Source organism: Taudactylus pleione, unplaced genomic scaffold (assembly GCF_031769625.1).
Source record: "Taudactylus pleione unplaced genomic scaffold, aTauple2 ptg000335l, whole genome shotgun sequence".
Taxonomy (NCBI): Eukaryota; Metazoa; Chordata; class Amphibia; order Anura; family Myobatrachidae; genus Taudactylus; species Taudactylus pleione.
Genome location: NW_028284736.1, coordinates 15,298 through 41,889, shown reverse-complemented (window position 1 = coordinate 41,889; position 26,592 = coordinate 15,298). Strand labels below are relative to the sequence as shown.

General features: G+C 44.3%; 1 protein-coding gene across 1 annotated transcript in view; it reads right to left on the bottom strand.

The window, feature by feature from the left end:
* LOC148508904 (neurabin-1-like) overlaps positions 1-23,716 on the bottom strand; it is a gene marked incomplete at its 5' end in the record, with an annotated part of 141,170 nt that extends 117,454 nt beyond the window's left edge. Inside the window, 2 exons of the mRNA XM_088443851.1 lie at positions 9,415-9,535; positions 23,584-23,716. Of these exons, the coding sequence (XP_088299977.1) occupies positions 9,415-9,535; positions 23,584-23,716 (254 nt within the window). The remainder of the gene's footprint in view (positions 1-9,414; positions 9,536-23,583) is intronic.
* Positions 23,717-26,592: the final 2,876 nt, after the last annotated feature.

The window sequence follows — 26,592 nt, the reverse complement described above, 5'->3', positions numbered from 1 at the left end:
CCTAAGCGACCCGCTGGCGATGATGCAGGGCAGGCAGGACCAAGTTTGGACATCTGGTCCGGACTGAAGGACCTGGCAACAATTTCTGACATGTCTACTGTCACTGCATATGATACTGTCACCATTGACAGAATGGTGGAGGATTACATCGGTGACAGCATCCAAGTAGGCATGTCAGACAGTCCATACCTGTACTGGCAGGAAAAAGAGGCAATTTGGAGGCCCCTGTACAAACTGGCTCTATTTTACCTGAGTTGCCCCCCCTCCAGTGTGTACTCCGAAAGAGTGTTTAGTGCAGCCGGGAACCTTGTCAGCGAAAGGCGTAGGAGGTTGCTTCCACAGAATGTGGAGAAGATGATGTTCATCAAAATGAATTATCAGCTCTTCCAGGGAGACCAGCCTCCAGAACGTACAGAGGGACCTGTGGTGGATTCAAGTGGGGACGAGTTAATACTTTGTGAGGATGAGGATGTACACACTGAAGAGGGTGAGGAATCAGTGGATGAGGAGGATGAGGATGACATCTTGCCTCCGTAGAGCCAGTTTGTGCAGGGACAGATTAATTGCCAGCTTGTTTTGTGGGGGCCCAAACGAACCAATCATTTCAGCCACAGTTGTGTGGCAGACCCTGGCGCTGAAATGATTGGTTTGTTAAAGTGTGCATGTCCTGTTTATACAACATAAGGGTGGGTGGGAGGGCCCAAGGACAATTCCATCTTGCACCTCTTTTTTTTCTTTGCATTATGTACAGTTTGGGGCCTAGTTTTTCAAACTGCCATCCTGTCTGCCACTGCAGTATCACGCCTAGATGGGTCACGTGTTTGTGCCGCCCACTCATGTCGCTTAGCATAGTCATCCAGCTACCTCGGTGCAACCTTTTGGACATAAAAACACTATTGTGAGGTGTGAGGTGTTCAGAATAGACTGGAAATGAGTGGAAATTAAGGTTATTGAGGTTAATAATAGCATAGGAGCAGAAAAACCTACAAATTCTGTGATTTTAGCTGTTTTTATGCTTTTTTTCAAAAAATACAGATCCAAAACACAAAACCCAGAACCCAAAACACGGAAGGGTGGTTTTGGCAAAACCAATCCAGATCCAAAACACGAAGAAAGATCCAGATCCAAAACACGAAAAGTGGCCGGTGCACACCCCTAATTTACAGTAGAGAGGACTCTACAGTGATATATGAGGAGGAATAAAAGAGCTCCCATACTAGTATTTTGGACCCATTTGCTGGGTCACCAGCTATTGCAAATTTATACGCCCTCTCTGCCGCTCCACTCATGTCTCTCTGTCCCCCTAGTCTCTCTCTCTCTGTCCCTCTAGTCTATCTCTATGTCACACTAGTCTCTCTCTCTGTCCCCCTAGACTCTCTCTCTGTCCTCCTAGTCTCTCTCTCTCTGTCCCCCTAGTCTATCTCTCTGTCTCCCTAGTCTCTCTCTCTCTTTGTCCCCCTATTCTCTCTGTCCTCCTAGTCTCTCTCTGTCCCCCTAGTCTCTCTCTCTCTCTCTGTCCCCCTAGTCTATCTCTCTGTCCCCCTACTTTCTCTCTGTCCCCCTAGTCTCTCTCTGTCCTCCTAGTCTCTCTCTCTGTCCCCGTAGCCTTTCTTTGTCCCCCTAGTCTCTCTCCTTCTCTGTCCTCCTAGTCTCTCTCTCTGTACTCCTAGTCTCTCTCTCTCCCTAGTCTCTCTCTCTCCCCCTAGTCTCTCTCTGTCCTCCTTGTCTCTCTCCCCCTAGACTCTCTCTCTCTCCCCCTAGTCTCTCTCAATCTCACATCTCTCTCTTCCATGTCTCTCCCCCAAGTGTTTTCTCTCCCTGTCTCCTCTCTACCTATAATAGCAATCATGACATCATCACCTGGATCTCCTCCTGTCACAAGGAGGCTCAATCTCTTCTTAGACCATGTGCACTGACAATTATGTGGCATTAACACCCCGGCGGGGGTGGATGTTGTGCTGGCTCGGGGCCGTCTCTCTTCTGAAAGGAAGTGGTGGATTGTGGAGTTGTGCTGGCTTGGGACCTTCTCCTCCGATGGCCAGTGGGGTGGGGTGGCAACAGACATTGCTTCTCACCTCCTACAGTGACTCTTGACCTTATTTACCAATGAGTTTTATCATTCACAATGGTAAAACTCATTGGGGCAAATTCAATTGCCGGCGAAAAGTCCGGGACTTTTCGCCTGGTGCACTTTCCGCCTACATCGCTGGTTTTGGGTCCGGAAAAGTATCGCACACGTGGCCACTTTTCTCCCTATTCAACTCCAAGGGACGCGACAACGGGACCTGGCGAAACTCAAACAGGCGAAAAGTGCTGTCAGTTTTGGGGAAATCAGCCTGACACCCCCCAAAAGATGCACTGACATGGGAGATCAGTATGGATACCCCCGAATAGCCTTACTGAAGGTATTTGGGGTACTTAAATGGTCTCAATAGGTGCTAATTAGTGTATTTGCATAAGTGGTAAAGAATAGCATTTAGCTATTTTTTTTCATCAAAAAAGCTAGTCCCAGCAAATTCGGGGTACCTGAAAATGGGGGCTAGCATATTTAAACGTTTTAAAAATCAAGGAAAATCCACCTGCCGCAAACACCTGCAAAGTAAAAAACACCTGGGGCATACTTGGGGACCCCCCCTGGAGTCTATTTCGCTAGTTTATAAGTTTGTCCCCCAACTTTGCACTTTTTCACCCCCAAAACGAAAGTACTTTTTTGGGGTGTTCAAAAGTTTTTTTTTTACTTTTTTTTTTACGCAGTTTACCTTGGGGAGACTGTCCTAACACTGCACGGGGATTCCCGCAGCTTTGCACCCCAAAACTGCACTTTTTTCCGCCTCCATTCAGAGGTGAATCTTTTTCGCCTATTTGAATGCATTGACTTTCCGCGTAGGCGAAAAGTCATTGCAATTGAATTGGGAGGAAAGACTTCAACTGGCGAAATAATGTCATCGGCAAAAACTTTTTGCAGATCACGGCTTTTCACCTGCAATTGAATACGGCCCTAAGTGTATGATAAATGGTGCTCCAGCCAATCAGCTCCCAACTGTCATTTTTCTAACATTTGACAGTTGGGAGCTGATTGGCTGGAGCACCATTATTATACACAGTGAAGTCTATCACTGGTTTTGGTGATAAAACTCGTTAATGAATGAGGCCCTCAGTTCCTAGAAGTCTGGGCTGCTTGTCAATTTGTACGCATCTGCAGGATTGTGATCCAGTGCATGGAAACAAGCTGACTGCACAGACCGGCAGAGAGCCCGTACAGGAAGGAGCTGGTGACAAGTATAGTTTTGAGAAGAATTAACCCTTTCACTACCCAAAATGAGTAAATATAAAAACATTATATAATGATAATAATAAACAACGCTAGGGGGTATATTTACTAAAGTGCGAGTTTATAGAAGTGGAGGTGTTGCCCCTAGCAACCAATCTACTTATCATTTATCTAGCACCTTCTAGAAGATAATAACTAGAATCGGATTGGTTGCTATGGGCAACATCTCCACTTCTATAAACCGGCACTTTAGTAAATATACCTCTAGAAGTTTCTGTGTGGGTGTTATTTATTTGTTTTGAATTTTTAATAATTTTTTAACGTTGTCGGACAAAAATATTTAGTTTAAGTTTATCCATCCATCCATCCTCTGAACCTGTCTGTGTGTCTTAGGGCCTGATTCAGCTTTGGGAATAGAATTAAGGTGGCCATACATTTGGGACGGATCGTCGCGATGCAGGGAATGCGATCGGAAAATTTCCGATCGCTCATCGGAAACTTCAGATCGCCCACCATCGATGTTCTGCGATCCGTCGCCAGATTGCAGACCATGTTAAATGTCGGTGATTTGATGATCGCGATCATTTTTTGATCGCGATCGTCAAATCGGCAAAATCCAACATGTTGGATTTCTGCGATCCCGCGATGCCGGGTTGCAGCATCGCAGGATCGCGGCAATCCATCGCGGATGGATGGGGCCCATTAGATATAGCAAGTAACTGTGAACCTGACCAAACCATATTGCAATGCAAGGGGTGCAAATACGTACATTTTATTTTGCATGCAGGGTAAATACTGGCTGCTTTTGCATGTAGCCCACAAATACTGCACAGCTTTATTATTACATTGCAATTTAGAAGTCAGTTTGGACGGAATTGGAATGAAATACCGCCGGCCGCCGGTTAGATTCCCGGCAGCAGCAGCCCAACATCAGCAGAGATCCCGGCAGCGGAAGCCCGACAGCGCTGGAAATCCCGATCGTGGATAGGTATTGTCTAACCTAACCTAACCCCCCTAACCCTAACCCTCCTTAGGGGTGCCTAATCCTAACCTCCCCCCCCCCAGTGCTTAACCCTAATCCCCCCTCTAAGTGCCTAACCCTAACCACCCCCTTCCCCACTGCCTAAACCTAAGTCCCCCGGGGGGGTGCCTAACCCTAAGTCCCCCCCGGGAGCCCTAAACCTAACCCTCCCCCCCTGCGGCTGTCCGCTCGCGGCGCCCGGCATCACTACGATCGGGATGCCCGGGCGCCGGTCTCCCGGCGTCGGGGGAATGCCGGGTGTCTACATCTAGACGCCCGGCATTTCACCCTTGACGGGATATGACAGTCGGGAAGCCGGCTGCCGGTATTTAGGCAGTCGGCTTCCCGATTGAATACCGTTTGGACACCTCCCTCCCTAATCTAAATCTCTCTGCACATCTTACATCTGCCCCACCTGCAGTGCAGCATGGTTTTACCAAGATGATCAGTTACGTGCTGTATCTTATGGGCCCCATCCATCTGCGATGGATTGCCGCGATCCCGCGATGCTGCAACCCAGCATCGCGGGATCACAGAAATCCAACATGTTGAATTTGCCGATCGCGATCAAGAAAAGACTTTTAACATGGCAAATGTCTGAGATCCGGCGACGGTGGGCGATCTGAAGTTTCCGATGGGCAATCGGAAATTTCTGATCGCATCCCTGCATTGCGACGATCCGTCGCAGATGTATGTCCACTTTTAGTCTATTCCCAAAGCTGAATCAGGCCCTTAGACGGGATACTACAATATAACAAAAATAATGGCACCTTTATTAGTTAATAATAAAACATATACAGAATTATTATTATTATCATTATTCTAATAACAATAATAATAACAACATATGCCAAATAGATCGCATACTAAATGAACAAATAAACTAATAAAGTTGTATAACTCTTCCAACAAGGAAATATGTAGTAAAATGCTGAAAGCAGAGAGTCGCAGGACGCTATGATAAATCCCCTTATTTCTACATTTCCCAAAATCAGGTAAGCCCCCCCCAGCAATTTAGTGAAGCAAATTCCCTCATAAATGTCTGCGTAATGAATTTGTGAATGATGAAATTTGGTCCCGTTGGAGTAATAGTAAATATAATTGCTCTGGACACTGAGGGGGAGATGTATCAAAGCTTGAACAAAGATAAAGTACCAACTAATCAGCTCCTAACTGTAATTTTCCAAACACAGCCTGTAAAGTGACAGTTAGGAGCTGACTGGTTGGTACTTTATCTCTCTCCACTTTATCTTTCTTCAAGACTTGGCACATCTCCCCCTAAATATGATATTCTTAGAAATGTATTAGCTGTGACAAACATAAACCCCAGAAACCGTCTTTTGGGTTGTTTGATAAACGAAATAAATATCAGTCTGTTGTGTTATTATAGAAGTTGATAATGATCTCTTACTATTTGAAGGGATATGTTTTGTCTGTATTTTTACACATTTGTAATATTTCTTTTATTTCTCTTTACAGTCAAATAAAACAGAAGTGTAAAAAACAAAATGCAAAAGTGGTGGCTTGGTCCACGTTTCCTCAGATATGGAAGTATTTTGGATAAAATGACACATATTAGGGGGGGGGGGGTGCATACTATACCCAAACCCCAAACACATTTTGGGGAGTAAATATTAACTATCACTGAATAGAACCAGACAACGCGCTGGCGGCTTGGGATGAACTGGAGCCTGGGAGAAGCGTCTGTGATTGACTGAGCGGCAAACGCTTGTCTGGGTCAATTCAGTTCAATGTCATTTTGCAGTGGATGCTCCTACGGATCAGTTGCGTCTGTCTCATAGGATTCTTTACTTCATTTCCAATAGGATTACATCGAGGATGAAGATTCCCTGGGGACTCTCCTGTTTCAGAATGTAGTCACAGAGAGGTTTCTAGAGAACACGGCACTTCTTTAAATAAAAATGCTTTGAACTGTTTGAGTGCATCGTTCATGCTGGTGTTTGTAGTTCCACTAGCCCCAGCATGCAAAAACAATGAGTGGCTGTCAGGGCTTGCAAGGACATGTGGTGCCGCAATAGCTGAGACCACTGGGGTACTGTAATTCCCCCTCTAGTAGAATATTAACCCAGCACGCATACCCTCAGGGGGAGATGTATCAAACTTTAGAAAGAGATAACGTGGAGAACTTGACCATAGCAACCAATCAGCTTTATAGACTGTGTGTTACATTAGCTACAGATTTATCCCTACACATCTTTGCTGCAGCCGTGCTAAAAAGCCCCTCTCAGCGCGCCAGGTCCCGTGAGACTCTGCTAGCGCTGGGTGTAATTTTTTAGGTCTTTTTTAGCCGAAAATGCATCTAAATCTCAATGTGATGTGACCAGGACGCACCAGACTACGCTGATTCATTTGATATGTGACACTTGTATATCTGTGTGCGAATGAGCCTCTGAATCCATATACAAGGTGCTGCAATGTAGCGTCCGCAGTTTTTTTCATTCTGATTTCCGTTGTGCTTCATATACAGACTCAGGTGCACACAGATATACAGGTGTCACATATCACATTACTCAGCGCAGTCTCCCATATACAGACTCAGGAGCACACAGATATACAGGTGTCACATATCACATTACTCAGCGCAGTCTCCCATATACAGACTCAGGAGCACACAGATATACAGGTGTCACATATCACATTACTCAGCGCAGTCTCTCATATACAGACTCAGGTGCACACAGATGTACAGGTATCACATATCACATTACTCAGCGCAGTCTCCTATATACAGACTCAGGAGCACACAGATATACAGGTGTCACATATCACATTACTCAGCGCAGTCTCCCATATACAGACTCAGGAGCACACAGATATACAGGTGTCACATATCACATTACTCAGCGCAGTCTCCCATATACAGACTCAGGAGCACACAGATATACAGGTGTCACATATCACATTACTCAGGGCAGTCTCCCATATACAGACTCAGGAGCACACAGATATACAGGTGTCACATATCACATTACTCAGCACAGTCTCCCATATACAGACTCAGGTGCACACAGATATACAGGTGTCACATATCACATTACTCAGCACAGTCTCCCATATACAGACTCAGGAGCACACAGATGTACAGGTGTCACATATCACATTACTCAGCACAGTCTCCCATATACAGACTCAGGTGCACACAGATGTACAGGTGTCACATATCACATTACTCAGCGCAGTCTCCCATATACAGACTGAGTCACTCACAGATATACAAGTGTCACATATCACATTAATCAGCGCAGTCTCCCATATACAGACTCAGGAGCACACAGATATACAGGTGTCACATATCACATTACTCAGCGCAGTCTCCCATATACAGACTCAGGAGCACACAGATATACAGGTGTCATATATCACATTACTCAGGGCAGTCTCCCACATACAGACTCAGGAGCACACAGATATACAGGTGTCACATATCACATTACTCAGCACAGTCTCCTATATACAGACTCAGGAGCACACAGATATACAGGTGTCACATATCACATTACTCAGCGCAGTCTCCCATATACAGACTCAGGAGCACACAGATATACAGGTGTCACATATCACATTACTCAGCACAGTCTCCCATATACAGACTCAGGAGCACACAGATATACAGATGTCACATATCACATTACTCAGCACAGTCTCCCATATACAGACTCAGGTGCACACAGATATACAGGTGTCACATATCACATTACTCAGCACAGTCTCCCATATACAGACTCAGGAGCACACAGATATACAGGTGTCACATATCACATTACTCAGCACAGTCTCCCATATACAGACTCAGGAGCACACAGATATACAGGTGTCACATATCACATTACTCAGCGCAGTCTCCCATATACAGACTCAGGAGCACACAGATATACAGGTGTCACATATATCAATTGAATCAGCACAGTCTGCTGGTGCTTCCTAGTCCCATCGCATTGCGATTTAGACACATTTTCTGCGGAATTTTTTTTTTTGTAAAGACACCCGACACTAGGAGAGTAGCACGGGACCTGGTGGCTCACTTTGGTGAGACAGTCCCGGTTTGCAGACCTGTAGGGGAGGGCTTACATGCCATGCAAGTGGGTGTAGTGTGACAAAATTAGGCGATTCTGGGCCACATTTGGGTGGTTCGGGGTGGGGCTTATTGTGTTTGATTTTGCATGTCTAAATGTTGGGAGGTATGGTATAAGTGCATGTGCCGTACATAATGTTACAGAAGCACATCCCTCGAGTACAGTGGCATACGGATCTCTATTTATATAATTATCAGTTTTATATCACTTCAAGAAATACAATAGGCTGAGCACCAGTGGCGGAACCAGGAAGGGGGGAGGGTATTGTCTTAACATACACACATTGGGTCTCATTCAGACCCGGTCGCAAGCGCCAATGCGCTCGCAACCAGGTCTCTCGCTCTGGAGCTCTCTACCAAAGGGGCGGCTGTCGACAGCTCGCCCAGTTTTGTAGGCGGGCCGGGGGGGGGGGGGGGGTTTAAAAAACGGAGTGATGTCAGTGGGGAGCTTCCTGCTCGATCAGAGCAGGAAGCTCCCTGGGGCTTGCGGTTGCAGAGACCCAACCTTAGGGTATCGTCGCAAGCCCCGATGGTCGCGATGGTGTTCACCATCGCGACCATCAACCTGGTCAGTCGCTAAGCTGTGGGTGCTAACCCACAGCTTAGCTGGCGACCAGGAGGCCGCACTAAAAAAAAGGAAGCGGCCGCACTGATTCAGAGAAAGCGATCGCTTCTTGCGACCGCCTCTGAATGAGGGCCTGTGTTTTTCCACCTGGTTTCCTACCAACTGTCTCTCTCTTCTCCTTCATGTGCCTGCAACCTGCCGCCTTAGGAGACGGCTGAGGAGAGGGAGGTCGCTGCTACCCGAGGGACAAGGTGTGTGAGAGTCACCCCCCCGTCCGCAACTTCGGGGCAACCAGACCCTAGACCACTTACCCACCATTGGGAGCAATTCCAGCACTACACTGAAATGGACAATATTAGTAAGCACACTTCCACAGGGAACTTGTGTATATCTGTTACACCTCATTCATTTGTATTTACTGGCAATGCGCCATTTTCACAGCACATTGGATTTTAGGTACGTACCTCCCATCTCTCTGTGCTGCTCCCCCTTCTGTGACGGTTTTAACAAATATTCCAAGTTTTTCCAGTCCTGTGTCTGCTCCGACACCCATGCCGATAATACTGACACCCAGACCTTCTTCATCTGTAAAGGAAATTGGACAGACTTAGCAAATGGTATGAATACCCGCTACAAAAGGGACATTATCATCGTAAAACGGGGGTCCCAGGAAAGAGGTGCTAATACTTTTATTTTACGATAGTTTATAGTCTATAACATGAAAACAAGCATTTGGCTGAATGTATTAATGGTTGAGGTATCAAGCATTTAAAGAGTGGACTAGTGGAGAAGTTTACTATAGCAACTAATCAGCTTCTACCTATCATTTTATAGAATGTACTTAATAAATGCTACCTCGAAGCTGATTGGTTGCTATGGGCAACATCTCCTCTGGTCCACTTCTGCACTCTTTTCACTGCTCGATACATCAACCCAGTGTTCAAAATGTACCAGTAGCACAACAGTTGATGCAGCCATTTTATAGACAAATGGGACCGATAAATTGTGCCTGAAAAGTTTGGTGCGGCATTTACTGCCTCATGCCTTAATGATGTCGGGCAACCACTATACAATTTTCTGTCAGATATCTGTCCAATCTGGCTGGTTGTAATGAAAACCTGGTAATGTATGGGAGTAAATGACAGTCTATCATATGGATTTTTAAACACTGAAAAAAGGACAAAAAAAAATTGTTCAAATTGGTTAAATTTGTGGGTTTTAACCAATTTGACTGAACAACCATTTTTTGTTTTTTTCCAGTGTTTGTGAACAAATGGACGATTGTCATTTGCTCCCATACATTACCAGGTTTTCACTCCAACCAACCAGATTGGACAGATATCTGACAGATAATTGTATAGTGGATGGCCATCTTAACTCCCAGTGAATTAGTAGGTTATCGATTCAGCAGACAAAATATTTTTTTCCCACTTGGTTTAGGCAATGGGTACATTTTAATATCAACTTAGCCGGGAAAGCAGCATGTCAGCTTCCATAATGTATGTGTAAATAAAATTGTAATCTAACAAAAGTAGTTTCTGCAGAATGCCCTATGCAGATAATCTTTATTTTTGGTATACAGTAGGTAATTCACTGACCATATGGTCATACACATGCTTAGCTACAATGGTCATTGTGCTGAAATAAAAACAGATCTCCATTCTAAAATTGCTCTCAAATCTAAAAAAAAAATGCTCAATACAAAAAAACAAAAAAACATCTCAAAAGTAAAAAACAAAATTTTTTTAAATCCTAACATTTATTTGTAAGGCACCACACTATTCTAGAAAGTTCAGAGGATCAATAGGCAAAGTACAAAACAAACATATGAAACAAAAATAACAGACATTGAAGAAGCTTAAATGTAGATAGAGATGAAGCATGATAATGCACATTAGACATAACGGGCCTGATTCACACAAAAGTGCATGCAGCAGCGTCGATTTGGCAGTCGCCCTACTGCGACTTTATGCAAATGGAGCTACAAACCCTTTCTCCTGTGTACACCCGTTTGCCCAAATGTGCAAGAACTGAGATGCCAGCAGCGTCACACTATACACTGAAGTACCAAAAGTCATGGGATAGATGCCTAATATCATGTAGGACTCTCTTTAGCCCAGGGAAGTGCAGCAACTAGACGTTGCATCGATTCCATAAGTGGACGGAAGATCTCTGGAGAGATGTTGACCCATGCCGTCCGGATAGCTTCCTACAGCTCCCTGATCTTTGTAGGTGCAGGATCTTGGGTGCGAATGGACCTCCCCACCACGTTCCATAAATGCTCGATTGGGTCCATGTCAGGCAGACGTGGTGGCCAAACCATTTGTCAGAACTGTCCAGAATGCAACTCAAACCGATTCTGGACAACTTGGGATGGATGACATGGTCTCTGCGCCACACCAGAACCCTACATCAGCCCGAAACAACTGGAACCGTGACTCTTTCAACCAGGCCACATGTTGCCAGTCCCCCAAGGTCCAATTAGCGATGTCACGAGCCCAGATGAGGCGCTGCGTCCGGTGTTGTAGTGTTAATAGGGACACTCTGGTTGGTCTTCTGCTCCCATATCCCATGGAAGCTAAAGAACACTACACTGACCTGCACGATATGCGTCTGGTACCTCCTGCATTAAATGTGGATGTGATCTGAGCCAGTGTCGATTGTCTGTTACCATATTCTGGCCAGACGCCGCTGGTCACGATCATTAAGGGTCCACGGTTGGCCACTGCGCTGTTCTCGGTGGGTGGCAATGACTTCCATACAGTACTCACGGTACACATGTGACACCATAGATCGAGGAATGATGAACTTCTGCACAATGTCGGAAATGGAAATGTCCCATCCGTCTGGCACCTACTATAATGCCCCTTTCAAAGTCTGTTAATTCATATCGCCTTGCCATGAGCATCCTAGCCAGTGTTCAAACTGACTCACGAGATGTCAGATCAGAACTGATGCAGGTCTGGGCATCTCCAAGACGTCACAGTACGGTGATGCCACCTACCATTACCTTTACATACTGCTATCCCATGACTTTTGGCACTTCAGTGTAATACCGATTGGTATGTCCTGATACGCTACCATCGTTTGCACCATCAAAACGTGCACCAGTCCTATGGCAGGGGCAGCTTTTCAGTCTAACTATCGCTTCCTATGCTTGCGGCTGTGCCTCTGAGAATGCAGCCACTGACATTGACACGTCCGTGGCACTCTCATAATAAGCCCACTGAATGGACCATTTTTGCACACACTACTAGCCACCTCCCAGTCATCGCCCAGGAACGGCCATCACTTTTCCAGCACTTCTCGGATACCGTCTGACCCGTTTGCATCTCTGTGTAACGCATGCGCCATAAGATACTCCCATAATTTGCGCAGTTGCAATAAATCGCTCAACTACGCCGGCATTGCATGCGGATTGTGTGCAGCTCTGAATCGGGCCCAATAGGTAAAGGTATATAACAATAGAAGTATCATACAAAAGAGGCCAGAGGCATGACACAAAGACGCACAGGTGGACGAGGAGGGAGCAGGAAAGAAGACGAGGAGAGAGGGTGCTGCGCGTAAGAGCTTGCAATCTAATTTGGGAGGGGAAAAGCTGAGATAAAGTTTGGGAGACATGGAGTGACAGTGTGAAAGCTGACTACTTACTGATTAATTCTGGTGGCTACTTTGGCATTTTAGACCTAGAGCTGGCACAGTATCAGTTCATGTGTGAGCCCAAAATAATCGTACAGCACATTGCTATTTAGATTGGACCAGTTGAAACTCTTGCTGCCCGCATCATCAGCTTGTGCGCACTATCAGTGGCTGACGGGCTCATGGCCCAGGGATCGGTATTATACAGATACTTGTTACTAGTATGGTAAATGTCATCTGAAAGTTTAACATCAGATAAATGATATAGGGGGGGATGTATGCTAGCTAACATCAGACAAATGATATAGGGGGAGATGTATGCTAGCTAACATCAGACAAATGATATAGGGGGAGATGTATGCTAGCTAACATCAGACAAATGATATAGGGGGAGATGTATGCTAGCTAACATCAGACAAATGATATAGGGGGAGATGTATGCTAGCTAACATCAGACAAATGATATAGGGGGAGATGTATGCTAGCTAACATCAGGCAAATGATATAGGGGGAGATGTATGCTAGCTAACATCAGACAAATGATATAGGGGGAGATGTATGCTAGCTAACATCAGACAAATGATATAGGGGGAGATGTATGCTAGCTAACATCAGACAAATGATATAGGGGGAGATGTATGCTAGCTAACATCAGACAAATGATATAGGGGAGATGTATGCTAGCTAACATCAGACAAATGATATAGGGGGAGATGTATGCTAGCTAACATCAGCCAAATGATATAGGGGAGATGTATGCTAGCTAACATCAGACAAATGATATAGGGGGAGATGTATGCTAGCTAACATCAGACAAATGATATAGGGGAGATGTATGCTAGCTAACATCAGACAAATGATATAGGGGGAGATGTATGCTAGCTAACATCAGACAAATGATATAGGGGAGATGTATGCTAGCTAACATCAGACAAATGATATAGGGGGAGATGTATGCTAGCTAACATCAGACAAATGATATAGGGAGAGATGTATGCTAGCTAACATCAGACAAATGATATAGGGGAGATGTATGCTAGCTAACATCAGACAAATGATATAGGGGAGATGTATGCTAGCTAACATCAGACAAATGATATAGGGGGAGATGTATGCTAGCTAACATCATACAAATGATATAGGGGGAGATGTATGCTAGCTAACATCAGACAAATGATATAGGGGGAGATGTATGCTAGCTAACATCAGACAAATGATATAGGGGAGATGTATGCTAGCTAACATCAGACAAATTATATAGGGAGAGATGTATGTTAGCTAACATCAGACAAATGATATAGGGAGAGATGTATGTTAGCTAACATCAGACAAATGATACAGGGGAGATGTATGCTAGCTAACATCAGACAAATGATATAGGGGGAGATGTATGCTAGCTAACATCAGACAAATGATATAGGTGGAGATGTATGCTAGCTAACATCAGACAAATGATATAGGGGGAGATGTATGCTAGCTAATATCAGACAAATGATATAGGGGGAGATGTATGAGAGCGAACATCAGAGAAATTATATAGGGGAGATGTATGCTAGCTAACATCAGACAAATGATATAGGGGGAGATGTATGCTAGCTAACATCAGACAAATGATATAGGGGAGATGTATGCTAGCTAACATCAGACAAATGATATAGGGGGAGATGTATGCTAGCTAACATCAGCCAAATGATATAGGGGAGATGTATGCTAGCTAACATCAGACAAATGATATAGGGGGAGATGTATGCTAGCTAACATCAGACAAATGATATAGGGAGAGATGTATGTTAGCTAACATCAGACAAATGATATAGGGGAGATGTATGCTAGCTAACATCAGACAAATGATATAGGGGAGATGTATGCTAGCTAACATCAGACAAATGATATAGGGGGAGATGTATGCTAGCTAACATCAGACAAATGATATAGGGGAGATGTATGCTAGCTAACATCAGACAAATGATATAGGGAGAGATGTATGCTAGCTAACATCAGACAAATGATATAGGGGGAGATGTATGCTAGCTAACATCAGACAAATGATATAGGGAGAGATGTATGCTAGCTAACATCAGACAAATGATATAGGGGAGATGTATGCTAGCTAACATCAGACAAATGATATAGGGGAGATGTATGCTAGCTAACATCAGACAAATGATATAGGGGGAGATGTATGCTAGCTAACATCATACAAATGATATAGGGGGAGATGTATGCTAGCTAACATCAGACAAATTATATAGGGGGAGATGTATGCTAGCTAACATCAGACAAATGATATAGGGGAGATGTATGCTAGCTAACATCAGACAAATTATATAGGGAGAGATGTATGTTAGCTAACATCAGACAAATGATATAGGGAGAGATGTATGTTAGCTAACATCAGACAAATGATACAGGGGAGATGTATGCTAGCTAACATCAGACAAATGATATAGGGGGAGATGTATGCTAGCTAACATCAGACAAATGATATAGGGGGAGATGTGTTTTCCCAAAGCAGCCAATGAGCTCCTGTCATTTATCTAGTACAGCCTATGAAATGACAGGCAGAAGTGGATTGGTTGCTTTGGGCAACTTCTTGATTCATCTCCGCTATAGTACTGCAGAGGTGCTAAAACAATTCTGACATACATTATATATACACAGATCCTAAGCACAACAATATCATGTTAGGCACTCTGAGAGAGGCAGATACATTATGCATGTAATGACCTCAATGGAAAAATGTGTGAATGCCATGTAGAATTAATGTGACCCCCCCTAAACCTGCAACAGAAAGAAATCCAGCCAGCCGCACCTCTCTACACCCAGCTCTATCTGTACAGTACATGAGATTACAGCTCCATCGCAATGTTCACACAGATCATACAGTGGGATAGCCTAGGGGTAATAATGCTGGTCAATAGACATCACCAGCCGATTACTGAATGCCGAGATTATACAGACTGTGGGGTATATGTACTAAGCCTTGGAGAGAGATAAAGTACCAACCAATCAGCTCCTCATTTTCAAACACAGCCTGACAAATGACAGTGAGGAGCTGATTGGTTGGAACTTTATCTCCCTTCACTTTATCTTTATTTATCTTAGTACATCTTCCCCTGTAACAGAAGCAAGAAGGGTAAATTACTGAGATCAGGAGGACCATACGCCTGTGTGTGCTACTAACGGCCCTTGTGGGCATCCAATGTCCGACGCTGCCTTGGCAAGCGCCTCTCACTCCATTCCCGGAATACGACAGCCCAAGGGCCACATTAGTGGTACATTACAATTGTCATGTAGCCAACCACAAGTATACACATTCAAGTCAGAATTGAATGGAATAGTCTGATTTTGTATTATTTTTTTTTTATATATTCATTATCTGGATGTTATTAATAAACATTGAATATACAAAAAAAAGAATTGAATGGAATATTTGTTCCAAAAGAAAAGAAGGAGATAATGGCTTTGTAAAGGCATGCCCCCTGTCTGGTACAGAACTGCCCTGTACAGCTCCATGAGTGGAGTATGTCTGCGCTAAGGACTAATGTCCCTTATTAAATATCACTTTCTATGGCTTGTTCACTGGAATTGAAGCTATTAAAGACACATTTGTCTAAGTTTCACTGCAGCATTGTACAGATAATATTCAGCACAGACTCTCCGTAATGTAGCTCTCTCTGCATGTTCCCAAAATAGGAGCGCTTACCCAGATAACCCACTGGAGGATGGATGAAGCAGCTATATTGCATGAAGCGGATATGGAACAGGTTTTGTACTGATGACGTCTGTAAAGCCCCGCGGGTCTCATTCACACTGTGCCATGTGATGCACTGACAGAGCCGGGCAGTTATCACAGCATCAAACCAACATTGTAAGTTACACAAAGCGTAGGTGAGAATTCAATGTCATTCTGTTCATTCTATTCCCTCTCTTCCAGAATTCCCACTCACCATAATGTTTTCCTAGGGTGGCCCCTAACCCCAGCCGCAAACCCCGAAAAAAACAGTGAGCAACGAATAAAGCTTTATTTTGGTGCCCTAGTAGATATTTGACATTACAATGGAAAAAAAAAGAGTATAAATTGTAAAATTTACATTTTCTATGATACATAGGTAGTTACAAAATCGACTCAACTCACAAAGAGCCTGATTATCAGCCAGACGCAATGCCAATATTCCCGCAAATGGTCGATGTTTCCCAAATGCGCAAGTTACAGACGTGACTACAACAAAATACTCTAAACGATCGCAGCAGCGTGCGGTTCAGAATCTGGTTCCAAAATGTGTCATCAGAGCCGACCCAGTGCGCAGGCCATATAAGCGAAAGCCTAGGACGCCATTGTTCCCGAGGGGCACGGCAGCCCAGCACCAAATCGTTCAAGGTGCACCAGCTAATATTATTTCTCCAATTTCAGACATTTTGAAGACCATAGGACCTGATTCAGACTCGGACGCTTAGCTGCGCTCGCATCAAAAAGGGGGCGGGTATTCTAATAGCACAATCGTGCGGCAAGGCATAAGGACGCCCTCTATGTCTTAGCGAGCGGCGTCTGTGCGATCGCAAAATAGTGTAATGCCGCCCGCAGCTAACGTCATCTCCAGGAAATATTTAAAAACCATCGGGAACATCGAGAGCCATCGGAAGCACTCGCAGTGCTTGTGGGAGCTCTACCCTACCGTAAGCACTGCGAGTACTTCAAGTAATATTACACCTGCTGCCGCGGCAAATGATGCACCCATGACGCACCTTTGCTAATTATGGACGCCCATGACGGTCAGACACGCCTGCGTTCACAGCACCACACCCCCGTTCACAAGCACCTCCCCCTGTTACCACCCACAAATGGCTCTATCTGTCACTCAAAGTAGCGTCCAGTCTGTGTACTACGAGTGCACGATTCCCAATCGCAGAGACTGGCCTGCACGCGCATTGTGAACTATACGCATGCGCAGACGGGCAAATATCGGTCAGTGCGAGCGGCTGCAGCTTAGCGAGCAGGTCTAAATGCGCTCCATACTGCTTACGTACTAGGCTGGTTACCCATAGTGCGGATAACACTAGTGACGCCACATGTAAAACCCGATCGCAGAGACAGTTTAATCAGCGTTTGAACTTGCAGGTGAGGGGAGGGGGTGTTTCTGCTGACCATGACGCTATTTATGCAATCATTGGGCATACCTGTGCTCACATTTCTGCACGTGGAGGTGACATGCACTCATACTGTTGGCCAGCAGAGGTCACCGTCATGCAATATACTTCCATAGGTGGCTTGCACTAAGAAACCTTTACATTTATACCGTGAACAGAAGTGATGACATACTTAGAGCTGCAGGGAAGAGCGCTAGTCCAGTAAATCCTCTACTTCATGAAGTGCACAATCAATTTTCTAGCACCTGAGGCCAGTCAGATAAACAGAACCTGCTCAAGGTCACACAGGGAGCTGATGGCAGGATTTGGTCCACTCGTCTGCAGTGACATTATAAGTGAACGGCACCTGCTGCGGGAAGTTCTAATATACACCTAACGCCAGCTGCATTAACCTCTACAATCCACCACCATTAGCCATGCACTGAATGTTATATTGTTATATAGTGCTCCATTACTAACAGAGACGTCAGCAAATGCAATACAAGAGCGTAGGAAGAAAATAAGATGGGGAAAAGCCATCACTAAGAACAAGGGGTAACCAATACACCCAAAATAAATTCTTCACTGCACAAGAATCTAACGTTCCAATAGAAAAGAGTGGCATGCATTCTAGGACATGCATAAAGGTCATGCTACATTCATTCTGAGCAGAAAAGAGGAAGCAACACAGAAAGACAATTTTTTGTTATGTTATGACATATGGTACGGTGGCACTGTGGTTAGCATTGCTGCCTCACAGCAGTGTTTAGTTCGCATGTTTTCCCGTGTTAGACACTTTTCCTTCAAGTGTCCAAAAAATATACAGGCAAATAACTGGCTGCAAACAAAACTGAGGCTACTCTTAGTGCAAATGTCAGCTTGTCATAGGGAATATAGACTGTAAGCCCCGCCGCCGTGAAGATTTAATGAGACAACGTTCTGCAGAATATGTTGATGTGAATAAGCAGTGGAGAAGTGGACAAGTTACCAATAGCAACCAATCAGCTTCAACCTATAGGGGTCTAGTTACTAAGCAGTGTTAGGAGACAGAGTGAAAAGTGATAAGGTGTCAGCCAATCAGCTCCTAGCTGCCATCTCACAGGCTGTGTTTCATAAATGACAGTTGGGAGCTGATTGGCTGGCACCTTATCACATCTCCTAACACTGCTTAGTAAATAGGCCCCATAATTTTATAGAATGTACTTGATAAATGCTAGACATAAGCTGACTGGTTGCTATGGGAAACTTCTCCACTTGTTCACTTCTCCACTCTTTAGAAGGTTTGATACATTTCAGTTTTAGACTTGGAAACTCAGGATTTTCTTTTGCAATTGTAACTAATTTTTAATGCTTATATGCATTTTGGAATTTCTTAATTATATGTACCCCAGGGGCGTATCTATAATGGGTGCAGGATGTGCGGTGCACACAGGCCCCGGATCCAGTGCGGTCCACATCACACACCCTCCACCCATTTAGTATACCTATCCGGAGTCCCGTGCCATCGCTGCACAAATTACGGGTGCCATGTCCCTGGAGATCCACAGATGCGTAGTAGACACAGTGCCAGAGTCTTCTCGCAACTGTGCCAAGGAGAGAGGAGGGTGCCTGCACAGTGGCTGCCTCCCTTAATCTGACCCTGGTACCCGAATGCAGCCAATTCTCTAGGACAGGGATGGGGAACCTCAGGCCCGGGAGCCATATAAGGCCCGCGGACTAATTTGGTCTGGCACTCTGAGCTTTTTTCTGCTAGCCTCATCTGGCTAGCAGGGTGTCTAGAATGGCACCCTGCAGCCAGAATCTATGCAGCAGTGCTGCCAGAAGCGTCCTTAGGACACTTCAGACGGTCACACCGCTGCCCTTACAGCTCCCCGAAGCCCGGGCATTGCTGTAATGGCCAGCGATTTTGGCCCCGCCCCGTGTGGAGTCACACGGAGGGGGCGTGGCCTGTACCGGGCCCACGAATAATGCTATATATATCAAAATGGCCCTCAGCAGAAAAAAGGTTCCCCACCCCTGCTCTAGGAGATAGCGACATCATTGAGGCATGAGGCTAATTCTGTAGGTCCTAGCAACATCTTTGAGGCAAGAAACCAATTCACTAGTAGCTAGTAACATCACTGAGGCATGAAGTCAAATCACTAGTACAGTAGCTAGCAACATTACTGAGACATGAAGTTAATTCACTAGTAACTAGCGACATCACTGAGGCTTGAAGTCAATTCACTAGTAGCTAGTGACATCAGTGAGGCATGAAGCCAATTCACTAATAGCTAGTGACATCAGTGAGGCATGAAGCCAATTCACTAGTAGCTAGCGAAATCACTGAGGCATGAAGCCAATTCACTAATAGCTAGTGACATCACTGAGGCATGAAGCCAATTCACTAGTAGCTAGAGACATCACTGAGGCATGAAGTCAAGTGACTAGTCGCTAGTGACATCACTGAGGCATGAAGCTACGGTAATTCATTAGTAACTAGCAACATCACTGAGTCAAGAAGCCAATTCACTAGTAGCTAGCAAAATCACTGAGGCATGAAGCTAGTGAAATCATTGAGGCATAAAGCCAATTCACTAGTAGCTAGTGACATCACTGAGGCATAAAATCAAGTCTTTAGTAACTATCAACATCACTGTGTCATCAAGCCAATTCACTAGTAGTTATTGACATCACTGAGGCATGAAGTCAATTCACTAGTAACTAGTGACATCAGTGAAGCATGAAGCCAATACATTAGTAGCTAATGACACCACTGAGGCATGAAGCCAATTCACTAGTAGCTAGTGACATCACTGAGGCATGAAGCCAATTCACTAGTAGCTAGTGACATCACTGAGGCATGAAGCCAATTCACTAGTAGCTAGTGACATCACTGAGGCATAAAGTCAAGTCACTAGTAACTAGCAACATCACTGAGGTTTGAAGCCACTTGACTAGTAGATAGTGACATCACTGAGACATGAAGCCAATTCGCTAGTAGCTAGTGACATCACTGAGGCATGAAGCCAATTCACTAGTAGCTAGTGACATCACAGGCATAAAGTCAAGTCACTAGTAACTAGCAACATCACTGAGTCATGAAGCCAATTGACTAGTAGTTAGTGACATCACTGAGGCATAAAGCCAATTGACTAGTAGCTAGTGACATCACTGAGGCATAAAATCTAGTAACTAGCAACATCACTGTGTCGTGAAGCCAATTCACTAGTAGCTAATGACATCAATGAAGCATGAAGCCAATTTACTAGTAGCTAGTGACATCACTGAGGTATGAAGCCAATTCACTAGTAGCTAGTGACATCACTGAGGCATGAAGCCAATTCACTAGTAGCTAGTGACATCACTGAGGCATAAAGCCAATTCACTAGTAGCTAGTGAAATCATTGAATAAGATGCATTTTAAGGGAAAATGTCACCTAAAAAGATGTCTGGCGCTACCGAGACATGCCATGGAGCGACTAGAAGGGCTGTTTAACGCTAGATATATGTGGACACATCGGTATCCCTATCGAATTAGCCCCTTGGATACCATATCTGCTGGCTGAAGAACGGATTTGTTCTCTCCTCACTCTGGCAGAGGGAACTGGAACTTAACCATTTCTGACCGACAGCGGGAAAAAAATCTTATGTATATACCCAAGTCTCCTCACACAGCGTCTCACTTGTCAAAACACATTTTAGATTTTTTACAAGATGGTAGAGGTGGCCAAATGTTCTTTGTAAAATGTTCCCAGGCCTGACTAGCTCATGTTGGCATCACATAATGGTGTGCCTCCTCCAAATATGGTTGGATTGCCCTAAAATTTGTGAGTTCTGGATTACAGTTATCCAGATCACCAAGGCTGTAGTTGGGGAGCCGACGCCATCTGAACCTAGATCTTGGCTGATTAACCTTAAAGACCCTGCCCATTTCTAGATATAAGAAATCTCTGCTCAAACATTTTATCAATGCAACGAAAGCTGTAATCCCAGTTTACCGGTAGGCTTCCCCACTCCTCCTCCGATATCTGTATGGTTTAAAAAAAATAGATGAGGAGGACACATCCCTTTCAAGCCGGGATAGATAGCAGGGGGCTTATGTAATGGGGTGCGATCTGGTGTCGAGGCGGGAACTCCTGCGAGCCTTCCCGTGGTTTTAAAGTAGCAATCATTTCAAAGGCAAAAACCAAGCTGGTACGGGAAGACTCTCCGGAGGTCCCGGCAGCGGCACCAGATCGCACCCTATTATATATGCCCCTAGTGATTTAACGCTACATGGTTCGCCTGGCTGGAATACAAACAATCTGTTGAGTATTGGGCTGGTCTGTAGAGGTGGTGCAGGCTGGTGCAGACCTATTGCACTATTCTTATACCCAATTGCTGATCCCTGAACTGAAATATACCACCTACATACATCTATTTTAATCTGACCCCCCAATTACCCCCCTCTGCACCTCTCTTCCTTTTATGTCCTTTTCTCAGTTACCCCCTCCCCTGCGTCATCCATGCGTCTCTGTTCCTTTTTTTTCCTTTCTCATTATGTTGAAAAATACATTCATAATATGATTGTACTAACTGATTATTTTATTGATGTTAATGTTTTAGTACATTTGTGACTGCAAATAAATACTAATTACAAAAAAATATAAAAATCAATACGTAAAAATAGATATACTATGCATTCAGAATGAAGCCATGGGTCCAAAACCTGACTCTTAGAATTAATATGGGTCCCAAGGCTGACTCCTAGACCTAATATGGGACCTAAGGCTGACTCCTAGACTTAATATGGGCCCTAAGGCTGACTCCTAGACTTAATATGGGCCCTAAGGCTGACTCCTAGATTAAACAGTGCTCCCAAGGCTGACTCCTAGGGGTATATTTACTATAGTGCGGGTTTATAGAAGTGGAGATGTTGCCCATAGCAACCAATCAGATTCTACTTATCATTTATCCAGCACCTTCTAGAAGATAACAAAATCTGATTGGTTGCTATGGACAACAACTCCACTTCTAAATACCCGCACTTAAGTAAATACACCCCCTAGACTTGACCTGGTCCCTAAGGCTGACTCCGCCCAATGCTGACTTCTAGGGTAGAGTTGCTAAAGCTTCTAAAAATTAAAAGTGGTGGTGTTGCCCATAGCAACTGATCAGATTGCGTCTATCATTTTCTAGGATGCAATAGAGTAACGATAGCTAAAATCTGATTGGTTGCTATGGGTAACATCCCCACTTTTAATTTTCACATGCTTTAGTAAATCTACCCCCAAGTCTTTATATGAGCCCCAAGGCTGATGTATAGAGGTAAGGCAGGTAACGTCTGTTTTGACCTCCGCTAGAGTTACTCCTCAGCATTTTGGGCTGTGAGTCTCAGATCACTGGCGTTGCACGGCAGGTTACAAAGCAGAGCGAAACCAGTGTATTTGTAAGCAGTGACCATTATAACCTGTCAATCACATAGTAACTCCTCGCGGTACAAGTCATGCATCAGCTATGTACTTTTCTTTCCAAATATGGATTTTGAATTCTATATGGACCATTTGGAATGTAGGTAAGAAACAATTTCTAGACTTCGCCATACTGTTTAACAAAGTACACAGCACTGAGGTATAGACGTATTCATTTGGGTTCAGTAATGCAAAATAAAATTGTTTTTGTCTTCCCATAGACGACAGTATAAGCAGATAGTGCCCAGTTCGGTATTCAGATGCATGTCTGATTTGTGATGGCATGAAGGGGTTAATAAGAATCTCCGTTACGGAAGCGGCAATGTGATAGTTGCTTTAGCCCTGCTGTAATGACACTTCTCTCATATAACAAACAATTACTGTTTCTCCACAGCAACCTTGTATTCATTTTCAATTAGCTAGACGAAAACATACCTTTCTCCAGATCCACTGGGAATAAATCCAGCTTTTCCACGCGTTTCTCCAGCTCGTATTCCGCTGAAGCAGCGACTGGGTCTACTTCATCGTTCCGCCTGTCATAATCTTCATTGGAATACGTGTTGAACACCTGTTTATGCACAAAAAAATAATAATTTGATATTTTTCTTTAAACACCTGAAGATCATTTTCTTTGCATTAAGATGACGTAATTGTCCTAAGAGACACATGTTATTAGTTACCGCATAAACAATATAACTATCATATTGCACATTGTGTAAGAATGGCGTAGATATTTAAGTCAACTTGGAAAAAGATGCGTGTTATTTTACACAGCTACAGCTGGTTCGCAACTGACGGCAAATAATGTCACTTACTAGACTGAAGAGTGGAAGAAACAAAATGAAGAAAAATAACATTGACCGTTTAATTGCCGCGTTGTTGCAGAACCTTCTCATTATGCAAGACAGCCTCATAATGGTTATTTAAACCTACAAACCTTCACCCAGTAGACTGGAGATTTGGAAACCAGGAATATACTGTAGATCCACTTTTAGTGCATTTGAAACACGTTTTGACATCATTCGTAAATAGTTGTGGGGCCTCCGTCCTAACACAACTGTGCCATTACTGAAGGATTTTTTCATATATTTTGTAGGTGTCAGGGGCATGGACGTGCCGCAGGGCCCCCCATACCTGGTCCAGGCAGTGCCATCTTTCTGGTGATGTCTTCATAAAATAATACATGTGCTAGCTTTTGTCTGGAGAAATTTCCGAACTTATTACCGGAAATATGGCGCCGCAGTCGAGTATAGGGAGGAAGGTACAGCACGGGCAGCCACATCGGTCAGTCCCCGGTACAGCGAATGCAGCACTGTGCCCCATCACTGGTACGACTGTAATAAAGCTGCATGTGCAACACGCCAGGAAAGGAGACTTCTTATTTAATCCCTGACAAAATAAACTTGTTTACTATGGAACTTGAAATGATTCTAGAATAATTAGCAGTGTTTATTCTGGCTGGGATCTCTAGTAACATTTCTCCCTAGCAGTGAAGGTTGTAGTGAGGCTGTAGGTAGAGGACAAAGCTTGGCAAGTTATTTCCCTGGGTTTTAGCCAACGTGTCAGATGGCTTCTTATGAATTGCATTGAAAGAGCCTCCTGCCAAAGATTAATATTCATTTATAGCAACATAGCGCCCAGGGGACTATCTAATTAAGAAATAGACATTCTTCAAGATACAGTTGTCTTAAGCCATGATATATACTCACGGTAGGGCCGCAACTAGGGGGGGGGGCTGGAGGTGCCCGTGAATCGGGTGCGCCACCAGTGTCCTCCAACCCGGCGCCGCAGGGGGACTCCAAGCCGGACGCCCGCTGAGATTTTATTACCAGCGGGCGCCCGTCTCCTTCCATACAGCGCCGTGGTAGCCGGAGGATGGAGATCTCTCCTGCACTCCAGCCGGGCACTATGGGAGAAACGTCATGGCGTCTCTCCCGCAGTTCCGAGGAGCAGCCGGGCGGACTGGACGTCGGAGAAGGGTTTAAGGTAAGTAATGTTTTTTTTATTTTATTTTCTGTAAGCGGCACTACAGGGGCATTACTATGGGGGCATTACCATATGGGCACTACTACAGGGGCATTACTATATGGTCACTACCACAGGGGCATTACTATAGGTGCACCGCTGAAGGGGGCATTACTATAGGGGCACTGCTGCAGGGGGCATTACTATGGGGGAATTACCAGAGGGGCGCCAAATTACTGTCTTGCCTCGGGTGACAAAAATCCTAGTTTCGGCCCTGCCCACAGTAGCGCCATTTACTACACAGTGAAGGAATTATTGTTGCCCCACACGGTGACCAATGATTGTTTAAAAGTGGTTCTCGAACCGGTTCATCAAACCAGTCTTAACGTTCAAAAGTTTGGCAGAAGTTCTAACATTTTTAATAGACTAAAAAAAAGTCAGTGAAATTCCAGCATCGGTGAACAAATTGTTTGAGTTCAGCGTCTTGACGACGCTTAGAAAAGGAAGAGGAAATTTAATATAAGATGAAAAGAAAAAATCAAATTGTCAGTCAGGGTCCATTTAAGGGTATTAGTATTTGCAATGCATAAAATGCTGGGAGTTGTAGTTCAACAAGAACGGCTGTGCTAAAAGTTGTCTATATAATAATTATCCATTGACTCAGCCACACACATGGAAGATTAGAGGTGACTTGTGCAACTAAGTGATCTCAGCAGCCATGGAATTATTTAGGCAGCAGAGCTGTCACTCATTTCTATCATTTCTTGCCAGGGCCTAACATGATATTTGAAATGTCAGCTAGCGGATCTGGATAATGAAATTTAGCATGGGGCATTTCAAGAATGATCCGCCTGATAAACCTACCAAATAATGTAAAAGCTGGAGCTCTTTGAAAGAGGCAAAACGTGACCTTTAGAACCTGAGGGAAACAAGCTCGTAACTGAACTTCAAATATGCAGAATGCATTTTTATTGCTATCACTGCCTTCATCAGGTTATGTTGTGACTTGTCTATTTCCTCGTGGTCTCACTGTTATGCTGGTTAGTATTTGCAGAGAACACACGTTCCTCCTGTAGAATGAATGGACTACTTGTTTTTTTTCTTAAATGTTTTTTTTCCAAAAGACAACTCCTACACACCAATAGACAAAATATGGGCGGTTGGTGAGAATATAAGATTACCTGAATATCTGTACAGACAGCAGTAAAAAGTACAGTGGGAGAGTGGAGAAGTTGCCCATACTGTAGCGACCAATCAACTTCTAGCTAACATTTGTCAAAACATTCTACAAAATGATAGGTAGAAGTTGCTTGGTTGCTATAGGCAACTGCTCCACGTCTACACGCCTTAGAAGGCTTGATCTCCCCCTTAGCTTCCACCTTAGCTTCCAACACGACATGATGCCATCAGTGACTGGGAAGTCAAGGACTCATAAGTAGTAATAATTATTTCAGTTCTAAAGATCATTTCTCCAATAGG